General features: G+C 44.8%; 1 protein-coding gene across 3 annotated transcripts; it reads left to right on the top strand.

Annotated features, from left to right (window-relative positions):
• Nucleotides 1-7592: 7592 nt before the first annotated feature.
• CD48 (CD48 molecule) lies at nt 7593-18882 on the top strand. Of its 3 annotated transcripts, none has more exons than XM_019433345.2 (4): nt 7593-7778; nt 12505-12801; nt 16222-16482; nt 17616-18124. In XM_019433345.2, exons 1-4 carry the CDS (start codon nt 7700-7702, stop codon nt 17792-17794), a joined length of 816 nt encoding a protein of 271 aa, XP_019288890.2. In that variant the 5' UTR covers nt 7593-7699; the 3' UTR covers nt 17795-18124. The 3 variants fall into 3 exon arrangements, with proteins under 3 accessions (XP_019288890.2, XP_019288893.2, XP_019288891.2); XM_019433348.2 differs by having other exon boundaries at nt 7596-7778; nt 17692-18123; XM_019433346.2 differs by lacking the exon at nt 17616-18124 and adding an exon at nt 18137-18882 and having other exon boundaries at nt 7599-7778.
• The last annotated feature ends 358 nt before the right edge of the window (nt 18883-19240 follow it).

Here is a 19240-nt window from a genome sequence, read left to right as displayed (position 1 = left end):
TCTACAAAGAAGAAAGAGAGTTGGGATGTGTCACCAACGTAGAAGCTCCTGGAATCTCATACTATTGGGATTTTTATGGAGGCTTCATCACGTAGGCATAATCAATTATTAACTCCATTTCCAGCCCCTCTCCCCTCTCTGGAGAATGCGGGATGGAGCTGAAAATTCCAAGCATCTCATCTTGGCTTGGTCTAGAACACAAAGCCCCAGGATTCGCAGTTTCCACAATCTAAAAAGAAAATCACAGCTTGAGTGATGTCTTTTTGATATTGGCCCTGGAAGGTCTAGAATGCCTCATTCAAGTGTCTAATACATTTGATTTGGGAGGACATCTTTGGGTTTAAGGGAGAAGAGAACATGACAAAATTAGTTTCCCTACATCACAATGTGTTTGTGCCAGGTGGCTGATGTGTGTCAATATTAGGGAATCTCTCTTCTTGGGAACCGAGAGCTGTTTCAACAAGGGAACTAGAGGGGAATGCTGTCCGCACCCCCTCCCCATTTCACTCTGCTTCTGAGACCTTCCGCTAGTGACATTTTCACCTCTGCCCCATCCCCAAAAAGTGAAGCATGTTAACAACCACAGCTTTCAAAGAACCTAAAGCAGGGGCGCCTGGGCAGCTCAGACAGTTAAGCCTCAGAGTCTTGATTTCGGCTCAGGTCATGGTCCCACGGTTCCTGAGATTGAGCCCCGCGTTCGGCTCTGTGCTGACAGCCTGGAGCCTGCTTCGGATTCCCTCTCTCCTCTTTCTCTGCCCCTCCCCTGCTCGTACTCTGTTTCTCTCTCTCTCTCTCTCTCTCTCTCTCTCTCTCTCTCTCTCTCTTTCTCAGAAACACCTTTTCCCGTTGGGTGTCTCCTCTTCTTTCTTTGCAGGAGCCTTTCTGGCTTGGTTTCTGGCTTTGCAGGAAGGGTGTTAGCAGACACACTGTGGTCCTTCTCTGTGGTCTTTCTTGGTTCTCTCACCATGAACTTTGCTCTTGGGGGATCAGAGGGGGGGTCAGAGGACATAAATGTGGGGTCGGGATGGGCGGTGGATGACAGGCTTTGGCCAGTCTGAAAACTGCTTTCCTTTCCCTTCACACTGTTCACCGTTGTTTAAAAAACCAATATTGTTGTGAAGTTTAGACTTTATGCACTTACCTCTTCGCGTTCTCATTTGTTTCTCTACTCAATGCAAACTGAGATTTTCTCCCAGGATTCATTTGAAATTGGTGATTTATTAAATCCGATGGAGGCCTTATTCCTTTTGAATACGAAGGAACAGATGAGAATAGGAATGGAGAATGAGAATGTTTATTGTAAAAAATCAAATCATAAAGGGTAAAAACTACTCAAGCTTCCCACCCTAGCGGGAGACAGACACTAGTTTTCAGTTTTATGTAAATTATTTCAAATCATTTTGTATTCCTATGAGCTATATTATACACAACGCTCTCCACGTGAATAGATTGTGACAAAACAGGAGTGTATCATATGTATTTGCTTATAATTTTTTTCCTCAACAATATATCATAGACATTCCTTTTAGATGAAAACATTCTGTTCTGTCTCATTCTGTATCATGACTCCATATTGTCCCACGGATGTGTTTATGTTGGAATTTTTCATGCAGTCTCCTTTTGGTTGGTATTTGTAAGTTATTTCCAACTTCTTTTATTATAAATTCTTTTGTAATGAACATTGTTTTATGTTTCATTTATCCGCACGAACATTGTTTTATGTTTCATTTATCCTCGTGCAATTGTGCCATTATGTTTCTATATAGATTATTACAAGTAGAACAAAGTACGAAGGGTATTATATAGTGAAAAATTTGACAGGTAACACCAAATTTCCCTCCACAAAGCTTGCATAATTTATATTTCCATAAACAGGGTATGTGTCTGGTTTCCTCTAATTTTTTTCATCACTGGAATCGAACAATTTTTTTTCTAATTTGATAGTTAATATTATCATTATTTGTTTAATTTCCATTTCCCTGATTCCCAGGAGGAAATGCGCACTTTTCATGTGTATTGGGCATTGTCTTATTTTCATCCTGTAAATTATCTGTTGGTATACTTTGCAATAGACACATCTCTGTAACCTTATTACATTTCATTTCTGCAGCATTTGATGTTGTGAATGTCTCAATTCTTCAAATTCTCTCGTTTCCTGTGAACTTCCTATGCTCTAGTATTCTTCCCAGTTTTCTTTTTTAAAAAATATTTATTTGGGGGGGGGGGCGGTTAGAGAGGCAGAGACAGAGGGAGACACAGAATCCGAAGCAGACTCCAGGCCCTAAGCTGTCAGCACAGAGCCCGATGCGGGGCTCAAACTCATGAATGGTGGGATCATGACCTGAGCTGAAGTTGGATGCTTAACTGAGCCCCCCAGGAGCCCCTTCTTCCCAGTTTTCTAGCGGATCTTTTTCAGTCTCCTTTGTCTTTGCCTTTTTCTTTACCATTCCTTAAATATAGCACCTGGTATTACCAGGGTGCTGTAGACTGAATGTTTGTGGTCCCTCCCCACCCAATTCATATGCTGAAACCTGATCCCTAATGTAATGGTATTCGGATGTGGAGCTTTTGGGAGGTGATTAGGTCATGAATCCTCATGAATGGGATTGGTGGTTTTTTTAAAATATAATTTATTGTCAAATTGGCTAACATACTGTATGTATGGTGCTCTCTTGGTTTTGGGGGTAGATTCCTGTGATTCATTGCTTATGTACAACACCCAGTGCTCATCCCAACAGGTGCCCTCCTCAATGCCCATCCCCCATTTCCCCTCCGTCCCATCCACCCTCAGTTTGTTCTCTGTATTTAAGAGTCTCTTATGGTTTGCCTCCCTCCCTCTCTGTTTGTAACTATTTTTTTCCCCTTCCCTTTTCCCTATGGTCTTCTGTTAAGTTTCTCAGGTTCCACATATGAGTGAAAACATATGATATCTGTCTTTCTCTGACTGACTTCTTTCACTTAGCATAACACTCTCCAGTTCCATCCATGTTGCTGCAAATGGCAGGACTTCATTCTTTCTCATTGCCAAGTAGTATTCCATTGTATATGTAAACCACATGTTCTTTATCCATTCGTCAGTTGATGGACATTTGGGCTCTTTCCATAATTTGGCTATTGTTGAAAGCACTGCTATAAACATTGGGGTACGAGTGCCCCTATGCATCAGCACTCCTGTATCCCTTGGGTAAATTCCTAGCAGGATAAATTCCTATTGCTGGGTCGAAGGGTAGTTCTATTTTGAATTTTTTGAGGAAACTCCACAGTTTTCCAGAGCGGCTGCCCCAGTTTGCATTCCCACCAACAGTGCAAGAGGGTTCTCGTTTCTCCACATCCTTGTCAACATCTGTTGTCCTGAGTTGTTAATTTTAGTTACTGTGACTGGTTTGAGGTGGTACCTCGATGTAGTTTTGATTTGTATTTCCCTGATGAGGAGTGATGTTGAGCATTTTTTCATGTGTCCGTTAGCCATCTGGATGTCTTCTTTGGAGAAGTGTCTATTCATGTCTTCTATTTATTCACTGGATTATTTGTTTTTTGGGTGTTGAGTTTGGTAAGTTCTTTATAGATTTTGGATACTAACCCTCTATCCGATATGCCATTTGCAAATATCTTTTCCCATTGCGTTAGTTGCCTTTTAGTTTTGTTGATTGTTTCCTTTGCAGTGCAGCAGCTTTTTATCTTGATGAGGTCCCCATAGTTTATTTTTGCTTTTAATTCCCTTGCATTTGGAGACATGTCGAGCAAGAAATGGCTGTGGCTGAGGTCAAAGAGGTTGTTGCCTGTTTTCTCCTCTAGGGTTTTGATGGTTTCCTGTCTCGTATTTAGGTCTTTTGTCCATTTTGAGTTTATTTTTGTGTCTGGTGTAAGAAAGTGGTCTAGTTTCATTCTTCTGCATGTTGCTGTCCAGGTCTCCCAAAACCACTTGCTAAAGAGACTTATTTCCATTGGATACTCTTTCCTGCTTTGTCAACATGATACTCTACATGGAAAACCCGGAAGACTCCACCAAAAAGCTGCCGGAACTGATATATGAATTCAGCAAAGTCGCAGGATACAAAATCAATGTACAGAAATCAGTTGCATTTCTATACACCAATAATGAAGCAACAGAAAGAGAAATCAAGGAATCGATCCCGCTTATAATTACACCAAGAACCACAAAATACTTAGGAATAAACGTAACCAAAGATGTAAAAGATCTGTAGGCTGAAAACTATAGAAAACTTACGAAGGGAATTGAAGAAGACACAAAGAAATGGAAAAACATTCCACGCTCTTGGACTAGAAGAATAAGTATTGTTAAAATGTCAATGCTACCGAAAGCAATCTACACGTTCAATGCAATCCCAATCAAAATTGCACTCGCATTCTTCTTAAAGCTAGAAGAAACAATCCTGAAATCTGTATGGAACCACAAAAGACCCCAGGTTAGTGTCTTTTAAAAGAGGCCCCAGAGAGCTCCGTCCTTTCAGCTCCGTCCTTCCTTCTACCACACGAGGACACAATGAGAAGATGGCCATTTATGAACTAGTAAGTGGGCCCTCCCAGATACTGAATCTGTTGGTGCCTTGATCTTGGACTTCCCAGCCTCCAGGGTATGAGAAGTAGATATTTGTTGTGCAAGTCTCCCAGGCTTTGGTATTTTTGTTACAGTAGCCTGGATGGACTAAGACATGGGGAATTCCCTGCTCAATCTCCTTTTCACTTTACGTATTCCTCCCAAGAGAGATCCTTCTTGTACATGATAGGATTTTCCACCACAATTTGTGTGCTGACTATTCACATTTCTGGGAGGTAGCTCAGATCTCTCTCTTGAGCCCCAGGTGCACATATTCGACTCTGTTTCAGACATCTTAATCACAACATATCCCAAACTGAACTTATCTCTCATGTCCCACCCACCAATTTAGTCCCCCAAGCCGACAATCGGCTCTTTCTTTTCCCTTTCCCTCCTCCTTCTCCCGCTAAAAAACCAGGTATGGACTTCTGCTGATTCTGACTTCTTCCCATCACCCACTCTACTGCTGCTGCTGCTGCCGAGTCCTTCATTATTGTGTAGCTGGAATCTTCTAACATCTCCTTACCTCTAATCTCATCCTCCTCTTCATCAGCGTTCTTTCTAATCCGTGGAATGAAGCACATCATCCATCAGCCCAAAATCCTTTACTTACTTCTCCTTGAAAGGGGTCGGGATAAAACCCAAACTCCTGACCACACACACAAAAGCCTTATTGATCTGGACCTGGTTTCCTTTTTTTTGTTTGTTTCAGTCACACAACATATCCTCAGTTTCCCAATCTAGCCACGTTCTCTGCCTTCGCAGATGTTATTGTATTCGTCTTCCTTATGTAACACACTCCCTTGCTCTTCAAAGGAGTCACACCTATTGTCTGTCTCCCAGCAGCTTCCCCCGATCACACAGTTTGTGTTGGGTGGTCCATCCATGTGGTCCCATTATTCTCCATTTCAAAACCATATTTACACATGAGACCGTGAGCTGCTTAAGAGCAGGCAGGTGTAGGGGCGCCTGGGTGGCTCAGCCGGCTAGGCGTCCGACTTCAGCTCAGGTCATGATCTCGTGGTCCGTGAGTTCGAGCCCCGTGTTGGGCTCTGTGCTGACAGCTCAGAGCCTGGAACCTGTTTCAGATTCTGTGTCTCCCTCTCTCTCTGACCCTCCCCCATTCATGCTCTGTCTCTCTCTGTCTCAAAAATAAATAAACATTAGAAAAAAAAATTTAAAGAGAGCAGACAGATGTATAGCTTTCATTTGTACAACTTCAGATGTAGCCCAAGAGATATCTAATAGGGGTGACTGGGTGGCTCATTTGATTGAGCATCTGACTCTTGATTTCAGCTTGGGTTGTGATCCCAGGGTCATTGGTCTTGGAGTCTGCTTAAGATTGTCTCTCTCTCTTCCTCTGTCCCTTTTCCCTGCTCTCTCTTTCTTTCCAAAATAAAATAAAATTTAAAAAAATTTAAAAAATTTAAAAAAATCTTTAAAAAAAAGGAATATCTGATAGATAGAAGGAAAAAGGAGAAAGGAGAAGAGGAGAGGAGAATCTGGTCTCTGCTCCCCAAAATGGCTCTCACCAAGATTAAGGTCACTAGTGAGCACACAATTATTAAATACAATGAGTACAGTTTCTGCTAATCCGGATACAGTTTTTGAAACATCACTTTCTCCTAGACTTCCCTCTGTCCATGGTGGATCCTTCTCATTTTCGTCTTTAGGGTCCTTTTCTTCTGCTCACCTCTTAGGTGAGGATATTGTCCTGGGTCCCCTGCTCTCTTAGTCTCCTTGGGATGTGCCCAAGTTGGAGCCTATGCGGACACCTGCAGTGTTGTGCTGCCTCCTACTGGAACTAGGGAGGTTGGGAATAAATCTTGTTATCCCCCCCAGGGTTAGCTTCAAATGTTTCCGAGAAACACAGAAACACGGAGCAGTAGCCCTTTTGAAGACTCTCTGGAGAGTCCAGGTCTGAGCAAAGCCCACCCACGTGTGGTTTCTTTCGCTTCCTTCTTTTTCTCTTTCTCTGCCCTTGTGACTCTGCCTCCTCCTCCCACGCACTTTGTTTATGGTTCTGTTTAAAATCTTCCCTAGCTAAGTCCACCTCAAGTTCCCTCATTCTACTCCCGTCTCATCGTCTCTTCTCTAGTCCGCAGATTTCCTGTAGCCCATACTGGGGAAGGAGCAGAAGACTGGGGTGGAGGAGAGCTGAACCATGACCTTATTCTGACTCAAAATCTCAAGTATAAAATGCAGGCAATACTGCCTGTCCTTCTCACCTCACAGGGCTCCAATGTGATCAAGTGAATGGGGTGTCGTCCGTAGTTTAAGGTATTGAGCTGACTCACTTTCCCCAAGCTGATCTTTTGGGGGAGGGTAATTCCTTTCATCAGAGGAGTTCGCAGATGGAGACGAGCCATGTTTTTATCGGTGCCCTCTCTGTTGAATTGGAAACGTCTCCAGTTCAAAAATAGTTACAAATAAGCTGTATTAGGGACTGTGGCTTGCTGTTTGGGTCCCCAAAGGGCCCTAGATGGGCAAATAATTCATTTAGGTTCAAGAGGGATGGGCCTGAAATTTCTGGGAAATCCCTCCTTTTGGACCAAGTGATCTTGCTTTTTCAACTAACGTTCCGTGGATAGGCTAATGTAAAGGTACAAGCAGTGACTTTATCTTTAAGGAGGAAGAGCCTGAGGGTGGGGCTTAGGGCATGGGGGACCTGATTTCCCAGACATTCTGTCCTGAATGACACTTATATATGACCTACTCCTCTCATGACTTAGACGTGGCCCCGGCCGGAAATCCCCTGCAGGTTTGGTGGGCCCTGACTAATTTTACCTTCTGGATTAATTGGGGTGATTCCTGCCTGGGAAGCCAAAAGCAGATATTCTCTATCAGGGAACCCTAATCATTTTTGAGCACTGGCCCTTCTGAGAACCCAGTAGTAGCTATGGATCCTCTCTCGAGAAAACAGAACCAACTGTGCCTTCAAAGTAGCTCACTTCACCGCTGTGTGTCACATATGGTGGCTTCCTGTTTTTGACCTCCAAACTCCACCCATGAGCCTGCTTTTGTAAAAGCAAAAAGTGGGTGTTTTCCTCTAAACTTGGGCCATGATTTCAAGGGCTCTGGAGCCCTCGGTCCGCTGCTAACGTGGGGTCTGGCCTGTCTTCAGCGTTCCTGGGACATAACATGTGTCCCCAAAGGCAGGAGTGGTTTATACCTCTGGGACTTCTACTGCTGCCTCATTTGCTCCTGGCAAACATTCAAGGTACTTTACGTGCGTCGTGTGCCTGTGATCGTATATGGGAGGCACGGTGAGATGGAAAAGGGGGTATGAGGTGGGGCTTAACCCCGGGAGTGGAGTGTGGTCTCCACACAGCAGGTACACCTGTGTTGGTAGCAGCACCGTGGAGAAACTTCCTGAGCCTTGGAGATAAGGCTCTCTCTTTTCCTATGGGGTCATGACAAAAACAGGGCCCTGGGGAGACCGGGAAGTAGGCTTCTTATATTTCGTTCCACGGCTCGAGGTCTGGGAAGGTCTGGTGTTTTGCTTTCTGTTGTTGTTGTTGCTTTTTTCTTTTCTTTTTTTTTTTTTTGCATTTTGTGTTTATTAATTTTTATTTATTTATTTATTTTCCAAAACGTTTTTATTTTTTATTTTTGGGAGAGAGAGAGAGAGACACACACAGAGTACAAGTCGGGGAGGGACGGAGAGAAAGAGGGAGACACAGAATCCGACGCAGGCTCCAGGCTCCGAGCTGTTCGTACAGAGCCAGACTCGGGGCTTGAACCCACTGACCGAGAGATCATGACCCGAACCGAAGTCGGACGCTTAACTGACTGAGCCACCCAGGCACCCCCTCCTTTTTTTTTTTTTTTTTTTTTCCATTTTGAATATCAGCTCCAAACTGAAAGCTGCCGCATTTTCTGCTAGTTACACACTCTGCTCCCTGTGGCATTCTCTGAGACCTCTAGCCAGGGGCTGTGTCCTGAGCAAAGATAAATGATGTTGTCATTCCCAAAGAGAGATCTAAATTGTAGGAAAAAAAGCTTGCCCTCTCTAGGGTCTGTGAATGAGGATCTGAGCAGAGGCCTTGGGAGCCTCAGTATCAAAGGAACCCCCAACATCTAGTTGTTAAGAGTTAAAGGCCATTCCTCTGCCATGGGCTTGTTCTGGTTCCCCTCACGTGCTCCGGGACCGAGCGAACGTTCCTTTCTGTTACAACTACTCAACCTCCCAGTACTTTTCTTTCCAGGTCAGCTGAGAAGCGAGAGGTAAGCCATTGCCTTTCTCACTATTCCTCCGAAGAAGTATTCGGGCATTATTATATTGTACATCTGAAACGAACGTAGTGTCGTATGTAAATTACACTTCAATTTTAGAAATTACTTCCTTAAAAGGTTTGTATAGCTTAAAATAGTTGACCTTATCAGAGAGCTCGTGATAACTCCATATTAGTACCTTAAAAACTCACCTCTTTCCTTCCTTCATAATTTTGCTGGAAACCATGTGACTTCAGAGTGGAGAGAACTTCCTCTGTAGGGCCTCTTTTGCCTCCCAGAGCAGACTCTTAGGTATGAAATGATGATTCTTTTGGTCTGAGTCCCCGTGTTCCCCATTTTAAATTTGCTTCTGTACTGACAAGAAATCTGGGTTGGCACAGGAAAGAGCTGCTTCATTTTCTATTGTAAACTACATGTAAACACAGGTACTTTATCCTCAGCATCCAGAGACGTAACCAACTACTTTTTCCTGTTAGAATTAAATCAAAATAGGGGTGCCTCAGTGGCTCAGTCGGTTGTGTGTCCGATTCGTGATGTCGGCTTAGGTCATGATCTCATGGGTCATGGGATGGAGCCCTGCGTCGGGCTCCATGCTGACAATGCGGAACCTGCTTGGGATTCTCTCTTTCCCTCTCTCCTGTCCCTTGCCTGCTCTCTCCCTCTCTCTCTCTCAAAACAAATAAATAAAAACTTTGTTTTAGGTTTAAATTTAAAAAAAAAATTAAATCAAAATAGTAGCCTTCTTTGCGGTTATTTCCCTATCTTCTAACACATGTAATTTTGAGGAAGGCAAATCAAGATTTTGTCAGTGTACTTTAAAAATGGAAAGAATACTTAAGAAGTGTATTATAGGTAAGAAAGATCAGTTTATCTGAATTTAGTAGACAATTATCAGACTAAACCGCCATCTTCATACCCCAAATTGTATTACAACACTTCTTTAATTTTGCAATCTATATATTAGTAAAATTAATCCTTATTTCTTCCTTAACTTGTGAATGAATTATAGAAGCCTTTTAGATGACTAGAATATCTTTTACTTCTTTTTAAATGGCCAATCAAGCATTCTTTCTACTGCTGCTATCTTGAGGTTTATGTTGCTTTTCCAGGCCACATTTTCATTAGTTAGTTCAAAACAAAATTCTCCTTTCCCTTGTTATTTTCAAGCCTGATCTCAGCCCATCTGAGGCTGCTGGTTTTATACTTCAAGGTTTCTTTTAGCTGCTTTGCATTGATTTTTGGTATCTGAAATCTTGAATGCTCTATGTTTTTATGTTTTTGGATTTTTTTTTTTTTTGAGATGTCCCAAGCACCTCCTCCCCTACTCCTCTGCTTTCTACATCATAATAGCCATCTTTTATTCATTTATCAGGATCCAGCCACAAGACGGGAGTCTACTGGCCCAGTTTGGGCACCTATCATATTTAAGAAACACAGTTCATTGCTTACGAGTAATTAAACAGTAACTCAAATTTCTACTTACGGTCTCTCAAAAAATGTTAAAGGAAACCCAATGTGTGAACTGGGAGCACTTATGTACACATTTTGTCCTGTCCGTCCGTCCGTCCATCCATCCATCCACCCGTTGGGTATTAAATACCAAAATGTCAACCAAATATTTTGGGGATTTAAAATTGAGCAGGACATGGTCTTCGCCTTCGAGAAACTCACAAAATTCGCGACTGTGTGTCTGCTACAGTTTCTCCACGTCCTTCACACTAAATTTTGAAGTTCTTTTGAGCACGTTGGGGATACCCTTGCCAGACATGATCTTCTTGTCCTTAGAAAGCAACACCCATTCTCACAAGGAGAAAGATGCAGGGTATAACTGGGCCCGGATCATACCTTGAGTCTACGTGCTCTATAGTCTTCATTCTTTCTCATTGGACTCATCCCCTTTGCTCTTTCTCCAAGGAAACTTTAGGGAAGTTCTCTGTTTCAACAGAGGTGCTGGGTCCTTTCTGTCTCATCACCACATGTCCTAGGCCAGTGGTGCGGTTTTGTGTTATCTCTTGTGCATATCGAGAGACCTTTCAGACCTTTACCGAGAAATAAAGTGGTGGCTGATTGCGGGTTGAGCTGTCTTCCTGAGCGTATGTCTGACCCTTGTTGGAGAGTCTGCCCAGGATGACCCAGGCCAGTAGCTCTCAGCTGGAATGGGGGTGAGACATTTGACCGGATCTGGAGACTCTTTTGACCGTCACATCTGGAGAAGTGCTGCTGGTATGTAGCGGGCAGGGGCCAGGAATTCTGCTGAACATCCTGTAATGCACCAGGACAGGCCCTACAACAGGGAATGATCTGGCCTAAAATGCCAATAGTGTGCCAAGTCTGAAAAACATCGATCTAGGCTCTCTCTTGCCACCACTTCCATTAATTCACGTGGAAACAAGTAACAGAATGAGAACAAGTCCAGGACATATGTCTGGCGATTTGAAAATCCTGGGGGCAGTGTCCTGATTTGCTGCACGCCCCGAGAGACCAGAGTTCCTGTCTGCATGGCTGATATCAGAGCCTCGCACAGTGCCAGGCATACAGTGGTTCCAATACCATTATTGGCCCTGAATTGATTATGTCACAGAGATCATAATGTGTGGAATGGCTCAATCAGAAGGGCCGTGCAAATGAATGCCGAAGTATGTCTGGAGAGGCACTAGGCACAGAGTAAGTGCTCGAAACATGTTTGTTGAATGGAGACCTGGATGCTTGGAAGAACTAATGAATAGAAACTTGAAAGCTCTGGGGACACAGGCAGTTTTAATCTTTTACGAGCTGAAGAGAGTGCTTTTGGAAACGATAGTCTTGTGGAAAGTGAGCAGCGAGATATCTACATAATGTTCAACAACAAGCTGAGGTTTTGCGTGGTGGAATACGAGGCCAGAGTTAATGTAGATCGTACTCCCTCTTTCCTCTACCAGTAGGTTCTTTCTACTGCTTTTTCTCAGCCTATAGGTAGATACTGATAACTATCTATCCACATCTGTCTACTTTGTTCTTCTCCCTCCACAATGAGTCAACAGATCTCCCCTTCCTCTTGCACCTTCCTGGTTATCATCTTGTCTTCTCCTTGCCTTAGCCAAACAAGGTTTGGGTGCCCGCATGAAAAAAGAACAGAAGAGCAAACACAGATAGGAACAAACATGAGGTTAGTTCGAATGAGAAAAGAAGTCTCAACGTGTCACAAGTTTCCCAAAGCTGAGAAATACTACAAAAATTACGAACGCCAGAAAACTAGCATCATCTCGCCATGAACGAAATGGCTTCATGCTTCTAGAATACGTTGACACTGAACAGCTCTGACTCTCATTCGTTTCGAACTTTGTGTCTTCTTTACTTCCCACCTGCTTCCTAGAGAATTCAACTGAAAGATCGGGGAACACAAGCCCAGAGAGGGGATGTGACTTGTCACCATTTTATTTGAAAATCTACTGGTATGAGAGCAAGGGAGAGAGCGGAGGCCAGCCTCAGTGACATTTTTCTGTCTGGTCTGGGGCAGAACTAGGTGAATTATCGGCAACTTCCCATTGCCCATTCCTCAAGCTGCAGCTTTCACTGAATTCTGGATCGGGGGCCAGGCCTCCTAGTGAAAACCATACTCACCGCTTCCAAGCAGAAACCCCATCCTTCTTCCCTGTCCCACCCCTCAGGCCAAAGCCTGGGCCACCGGGCCGCTCTGCCCTCTCTAAGACGGCTCTCACTTTCATTCACAGATGCTTCAGATCAAATGACTGTCATCTCTGGCAGCAACGTGACTCTGAAAATCTCCAATGTGATTCCTGACTACAAACAATTAGCCTGGTTTTACAACGACAACCAGAAGATTGTAGAACAGGAGTCCAAAGCCCCTAAATACTTCAAGTCTCAGTTTAAGGACAGGGTCCGTCTTGGTGTTGACCACACACTCTTCATCTATAATGTCCAGAAGGAGGACAGCAGCACCTACATCCTGAAGGTGTTGAAGGAGTCTGGGAGAGAGATATCTAAGTACATCTCACTGGAGGTGCTGGGTGAGTTTGGGGAGCCCCACTCCAGGGCCCCAGATGGACCACTGGGAGGTTTCCCTGGGCTCATGGGGACCCTCTCTGGGAGGAGGAACTTCAGGACAGGCTTAATTCATTTCTCCCGGAGCCCGTTCCTCTGGGGAGTGAGCCTGGGCCGGCAGAACCCAAACTGAGAGCCTTGGGACATTTAAAACCGTGAAGAGAGGGAAAACCACAGAAATGGTTTCTTCTCTCTTCTCTTCACGCTCTTCTGTGATCAACCCAAATCAGTTCTGAGCTTATCTTAATGATATACCTGAACACAGACTTCATCAGACTCAAGGAGAAAGGTACAAGAGATACAGAATGGGGCAGGGAATGTTAAAGCAAGGCTGTTTACCTTTCAGAATGGATGGGACAAAAACTTCCACTCGTAGCTCCAGCCTAACTGGTACATGTGGAATAAGGACTAATATTATATTTGGAAGCAGACAAACCTGGGTTAAACTCCGGTTACTAGCTCACTTACTAGCTCTGTGACCTTTGGAGAAAGATCTTAACATCACCATATTAGGTAAATTTCTTTTGATGGCAAAGTAGCAGAAACTAGTTTGATGTAAATTTGGCAAAAAAAAAAAAAAAAAAAGTCTATTAAAGAAACTAGACCTATTTAAAGCAATTCAAGGGACCTAAAAGAGGCAGGAAGGGCTGAACAGGAGGAAGAATGAGGCCAGTCTAGAGTCCCCACCCTCAGGAATCTGTAGACTAGGCCTCTGGATCCCTGCCATTTACATGACTTACTCTCAAGGCCTAGACTTTTGTAACTCTTGGTTTAAGTTATCAGAATTTATTTATTATTATTATTTTTTTAATGTTTATTTATTTCTGAGACAGGGGTAGAGCATGAGTGGGGGAGAGGCAGAGAGAGAGGGAGACACAGAATCCGAAGCAGGCTCCAGGCTCTGAGCTGTCAGCACAGAGCCCGACACGGGGCTCGAACTCACAGACCGTGAGATCATGACCTGAGCCGAAATCGGTCGCTCAACCAACTGAGCCACCCAGGCGCCCCTGAATTTATTTATTTTTTAAAGTTTATTTATTTATTTTGAGAGAAAGAGAGAGCATGAGCGGGGAGGGGCAGAAAGAGAGGGAGAGAGAGAATCCCAAGCAGGCTCTACACAGTTAGCACAGAGCCCAACATGGGGCTTGATCTCACGAACTGAGAGATCATGACCTGGGCTGAAATCAAGAGCCACTTAATCGACCGAGTCACCCAGGCACCCCTAAATTCTCAGAATCTAAAGAGAGAAACTGATTAGCCCAAGTTGGTTCAGATACGTGTATCCGATGAAAACATTTACGGCCCGAAGGGTCAGGCTATAAAGCAGAAACATGGCTCCTGGGGACCCCTCCCTGGTGTTGAGGTAAGCAATTATTAGAGAAGAGGGGCAGGGCAGACATCCCAGACAGGTGAGACCTGAGAGCTGTGGAGTCCCCATATTATGAGGATAATTATATCTTGCTTTTAGGATGTCGTGAGAACCAAAGTCAATAATGAGAGTAAAACATCAAAAAATGAAAACAAGGGTTCCTTTCCAAACCAAATCATTTTATCATGCAGTTTCCTTCCACCAGATAATTACCAAAAATATAACCACAAAATCTCTAGAAAATACTCAGAATATGTCTGTAATGTTCTTTCTCCCCCGAAACAGTGTAAATGAAGAGCGTCATGTACAATCGGGTCCCACCGGCTCAACCGTCCCTGTTCTAAGAGGCTGGAGGCCCCTTCTTTCTCACTTCCTCTAAGTCACATGAGCCTGAAAATTTGGGAGGTTTTTGAAGGTTCTGGGAACAGGAAAGAGTCAAAGTCTCTTACAGTGGTCTTAAGAAAAAGCCCAAAGTTGTATCATTTACCAATTTCTGTGGTAAATAGTCCCCCCACGGCCAATTCCAAGTTCCTAATGGTTTCATAATCAGCTTGCAACATTTCTGAATATTTTAAATTCCCAAAGCTGGTGTGAGGTAAGCGCGTGTGTCTGAAGATAAGACCATCAGGAAACTCATTCTTCAGTACAGACCTTGAATTTCTGATAGCTCAAGGGGGGCATCTTAGAGGCAGCCTCTCTGCTGGCTCAAAAAATCCCATCCACAAAGTGCCCCAGTGCATGCTTCTCGGCGTGTAAAATGTGGACGATATGGAAGACAAGGCTAGACCACAGGAAATGCCAAAAAACATTATGAAAATGTGCAGGGGAAGTCCAGCAATCTGAGGGGGATTTCACACTGGAGATGGGCCTAGAGTCAGGGAGACCAGACAGGCAGAACCCTCCCATCTCACCCCACACCCTTGCAGCCAGAGGCAAGCTCTGGGCTCGTCAATTCTCTGACGCATTTAATCCTTTGACACCTGAGCGGCACTGACTTTGCAGGGGTTTCATCCATGGCCGCAATGGAAAGGCGCCAGCGGGTCTCAGGTAAAGGGGCCATGGCAAAGGAAGGAACAGATGCTGAGATTACTTTTTAGCCCCTCTGGGGGCAGGATGACAGCAGTAATGATGATGTGACCTCCAACACGCATATAACACTTGTGCCCTGCAGAAAGCACTTCCCCCTGGAGGATGCCATTTTATCTCACTAACATTGTGCTATGAGGTGGAGTCAGTTTACCAGTGGGAAGGAAAGTTGAGGGGTTAATTATCTTGATGATGTCACTCCACGAGAGCCAGGACCCAGGCTGGTCTCACTCCAAAGCTACCGTTTTGTCCTTTGTATCTCATAACTACTCCATCCATCCATCCATCCACCCATCCTTTTGTCACATGCTTCCGGAATTCCTGCTATGTGGCAGGCACTGTACTAAACCCCGAGATACCAAAGATAACGGATACAATGCTGTGCATCATGGCTTATGCGTGCTGGGAGTTACATGAGGCTCTTCTCTGTAGCTCTGCCAGGGTCCAGGAAAGGGCTTTGCAGTGTGCCGGGTGGCACCTCTTACCCCAGGACTCTTGCTGAATCTGAGCCCACGTGCTCTGGAAGGACAGATGGGCCAAGATGCCAACTCCGGGCTGGTGCTGGAGAAGGATCCCCAAGGAGCTCAGACAGTTGGGATACCAAGTCTGATGCCAACCAATCTCTGCTGTCCTTTCCGGCCCACACATAGTCATAACCCCATTTTGGTTCTGGGGTCGAGGCTTCCCCCACCCCCAACATACATACCGTCTCCATTTTAGCGTCACCCCTAAGGAGCAGCCCTTCCGGTCTGAGCCTCCAGACGTCAAAGCTGCTCACTGGCTCCCTCTGTAGGGGCCTCTTCTCCATGACACCACTTCCTGTCCCTACCTAGCTCCCTTTTGTATTTTGTTAGCCAAACGCTTGTAGCATCAGCGCCTCATAAACGCATAAACCCATCGTCTCATCTTACAACATCCTCCTCGTCTTCAGATCCAGTACCTAAACCTGTCATAAAGTTTGAGAAGACACAGGAAGAGAGCAACAGATGTCATCTGAAACTGTCATGTGGGACCGAAGGCCTGTCTGTAAGCTGGTATGGGGACTCGAGACCATTTCCAAAGGAGATCCATAGTAATGTGCTTGAAATCACCGTTAATCCACAGAATTACTCCAGGAGTTACACCTGCCAAGTCAGCAATGCTGTGAGCAGCAAGAATGACACAGTCTACTTCACTTTACCCTGTAGTCTGGGTAAGAAATATTCCCAAGGGAGCCGAGGCGGGGTACGGGTAACTAGTTTGCTCTTGATTCAAGAAAGCTGTGGGAATCCTATTCAGCATCCTGCTTGGGTGGAGAATCCCAAAGGCATCTGTGAGACCTGGGAGACGGGTTCTACCCCGGGCTCTGCCACCGCCTCTCAGCAAGCTCGCCTGGCTTTTGTGGAGCTTATCGTCCTTGCTTGCAAAGGGGGGCTGACACTCCTACCCAGCTCTAACAATGCAGGGTCCTAGAATCTGAGGTCTGGGGAATTGTAGGACAATCAGATGTCAGCAAGTGGGAGAGCAGACCAGACCCAGTTGAGCAGGTGCATAGAGGGGTTTCTGGGAGACGGCCTAAATTAACAAAGGCAAGAAGGGCCGGGTAGATGAGCACAAGCCAGAACAGGCGGTAAACAGGAACGAGGGCCTTACCCTAAGGTAGAGACTCTCTGCTCTTTAGAAAGACAGACTCTGGGTTTCATGTTTCAGATCCTCTGTCTCTTGGGAGGATCCATTCACTTGAGCATCTCTCTTGGCTCTCTATCAAGCCTACGCAAGTCCCGTAGAGTGGTAGCTGGGATCAGGCTGTAAGCTCGTAGGCTTTAGAGTCAGACACCTGGGGTGAATCCCGGAATTGTCACTTACTAGTGAAGCAAGTTACTTCGCTTCTCCAAGTCACGTCCTTCGCCAAGTCGTGTCCTTCCTAAGAAACAGGCAAAATAGTAATCCTTATCTCATGCTGTATAAGGATTAAATGAGATAGTACAGATAACCTGCCTAGCACAGTGCCTGATGAGTCTTCAATGAATGGTACTTAAATTACGCCCAGTTCCTTCAATTCTGGAGATACTAGGAGTTTGGGGGACCCCTTAATAAATTTGAATTACTATCTCCAGCATTCTGGGTCCTGTACTTTCCATACCTCTGAAACCACATCCCTGAGAATCTATATCCATATCCATATCCTTCCAGAATAACTCACGCCCGTGGTGCCAACATTTACCTGAGTTTCCTGTCAGGCACCAGGGATCATGGCCCTCGGAGACACTGCTCTTTCACGGTCCTCCCGGACCCGGTCTACTCTCCCACCTGTACTGATTTCTTCACCTCTGCTCCCACATGCAGACTATGGACACTGTATACTTCTTCATTCTTCCCAACTGACTGGCCATGCCTCTGCTAGTCTCTCCTGCCACCACAGACCTGATGGGACAGTTTGGGGTCTGGCCGTGAGACTACCTTCATATCACCAGCACAGCCTGAGAGCCAGAAAAAGGAAGAAACACAGCCCCTGTCCTTTATAAAATGAGGGTGACCGCTCATCTACAGAGAGGAGGAAAACAATAATATAGCCCTTTTTATTTTGGAAGTGCTACACCACTCTAGTCACTTGTTAGCCACCCAAATTATTCTAGAAAAGCATCCCCAATTTATCACCCATTCTCTTTGTCTTTTAATTTTCTGCTCCCTCCTCCCCTCTGTTCTTACCCCTTCTCTTCTCTTCCCTTCTCTTCTCTCTTCCCTTTCTCTTTTTTCCTCTTAGTAGGTGCGGATGGTGAGTGGGGTGGAAAAACAGAGAGGGGAAGTAATCCTTCCCTCCCTGAACTCTAGACACCTAACTGATTGGCATTTTCTTTCTCTTTCAGGCAGATCCACTGGAGTAGCCTGGACTGCAACGTGGCTAGTGGTCATGGTACCCATTGTTCCTGGCCTCCTATGGCCCTGAGATGAGCTCTTCTAACTCAGGAGTGAAAGCTGAAGATGGCTGGGTCTTGCCTTCATCAGCCAGACAGGAGCTCTGGTTATACGGGATGGAAGAAAGTGTGCTGTTGGGGCATCTACAAGGATTTTCAAATTAACTTTTAAAAAATTAGAGTTAAGGGGTGCTTGGGTGGCTCAGTTGGTTAAGCATCTGACTCTTGGTTTCGGCTCAGGTCATGATTTTACAGTTTTGAGAGTTCAAGTCCCCTCATCGGGCTTTGCACTAGAAGAGTGGAGCCTCCTTGGGATTCTCACTCTCTCTCTCTGCCCGTCTCCCACTCAGGTTGTCTTTGTCTCTCTCAACATAAACAAATAAACTTAAAAACATTTCTTTAAATGTTCATTTATTTTTAAGAGAGAGAGAGAGAGAGAGAGAGAAAGGGTGCGAGTCAGGGAGGGACACCGAGAGAGGAAAACACAGAATCCGAGGCAGGCTCCAAGCTCTGAGCTGTCAGCACAGAGCCCAATGTGGGGCTCAAACCCACAAACTGTGAGATCAAGACCTGAGCTGAAGTTAGATGTTTAACCAACTGAGCCGCCCAGGTGCCCCAAAATAAATAAATAAACTTAAAAACAAACAAGCAAATAATTAATTAATTTAATTAAATAAAAAACTACAGTTGATATTTTATTTTATATCCTTGGTTGTTTCTCAGCGCCCATATATAGATACACATGCATTCTTCCCACCAGAAGATGTGATCAAACGATGTTTTCTTGTTTCAATAAAGATTTGAGAGGACCATCAACGTTAAACTGTCGGCCAAGGCCTGCTCCATTGGCCTGGACAATCGAGACACAAAGGGGAAGAGCCTGGGCTCGTGGGCTCCTTCTGGCGTTTCAGTGTGTGTGAGGAGTTAATTTGTGTTATCTCTGACCCTTGCTCCCACATCCATGCCCGATTTTCTGGGGTTTCAACTTCTCCCCACCCCAAATTCTGGCCTCCTCTCTGAGGAGCATGCTCATTAGGTTTCCTGGGAATATGGGGT

The sequence above is a fragment of the Panthera pardus genome, unplaced genomic scaffold (assembly GCF_024362965.1).
Source record: "Panthera pardus isolate Hobbes unplaced genomic scaffold, ASM2436296v1 HiC_scaffold_21, whole genome shotgun sequence".
Taxonomy (NCBI): domain Eukaryota; kingdom Metazoa; phylum Chordata; class Mammalia; order Carnivora; family Felidae; genus Panthera; species Panthera pardus.
Note: the sequence above shows the minus strand (reverse complement) of the source record. Positions and strands in the feature narration are given on the sequence as shown.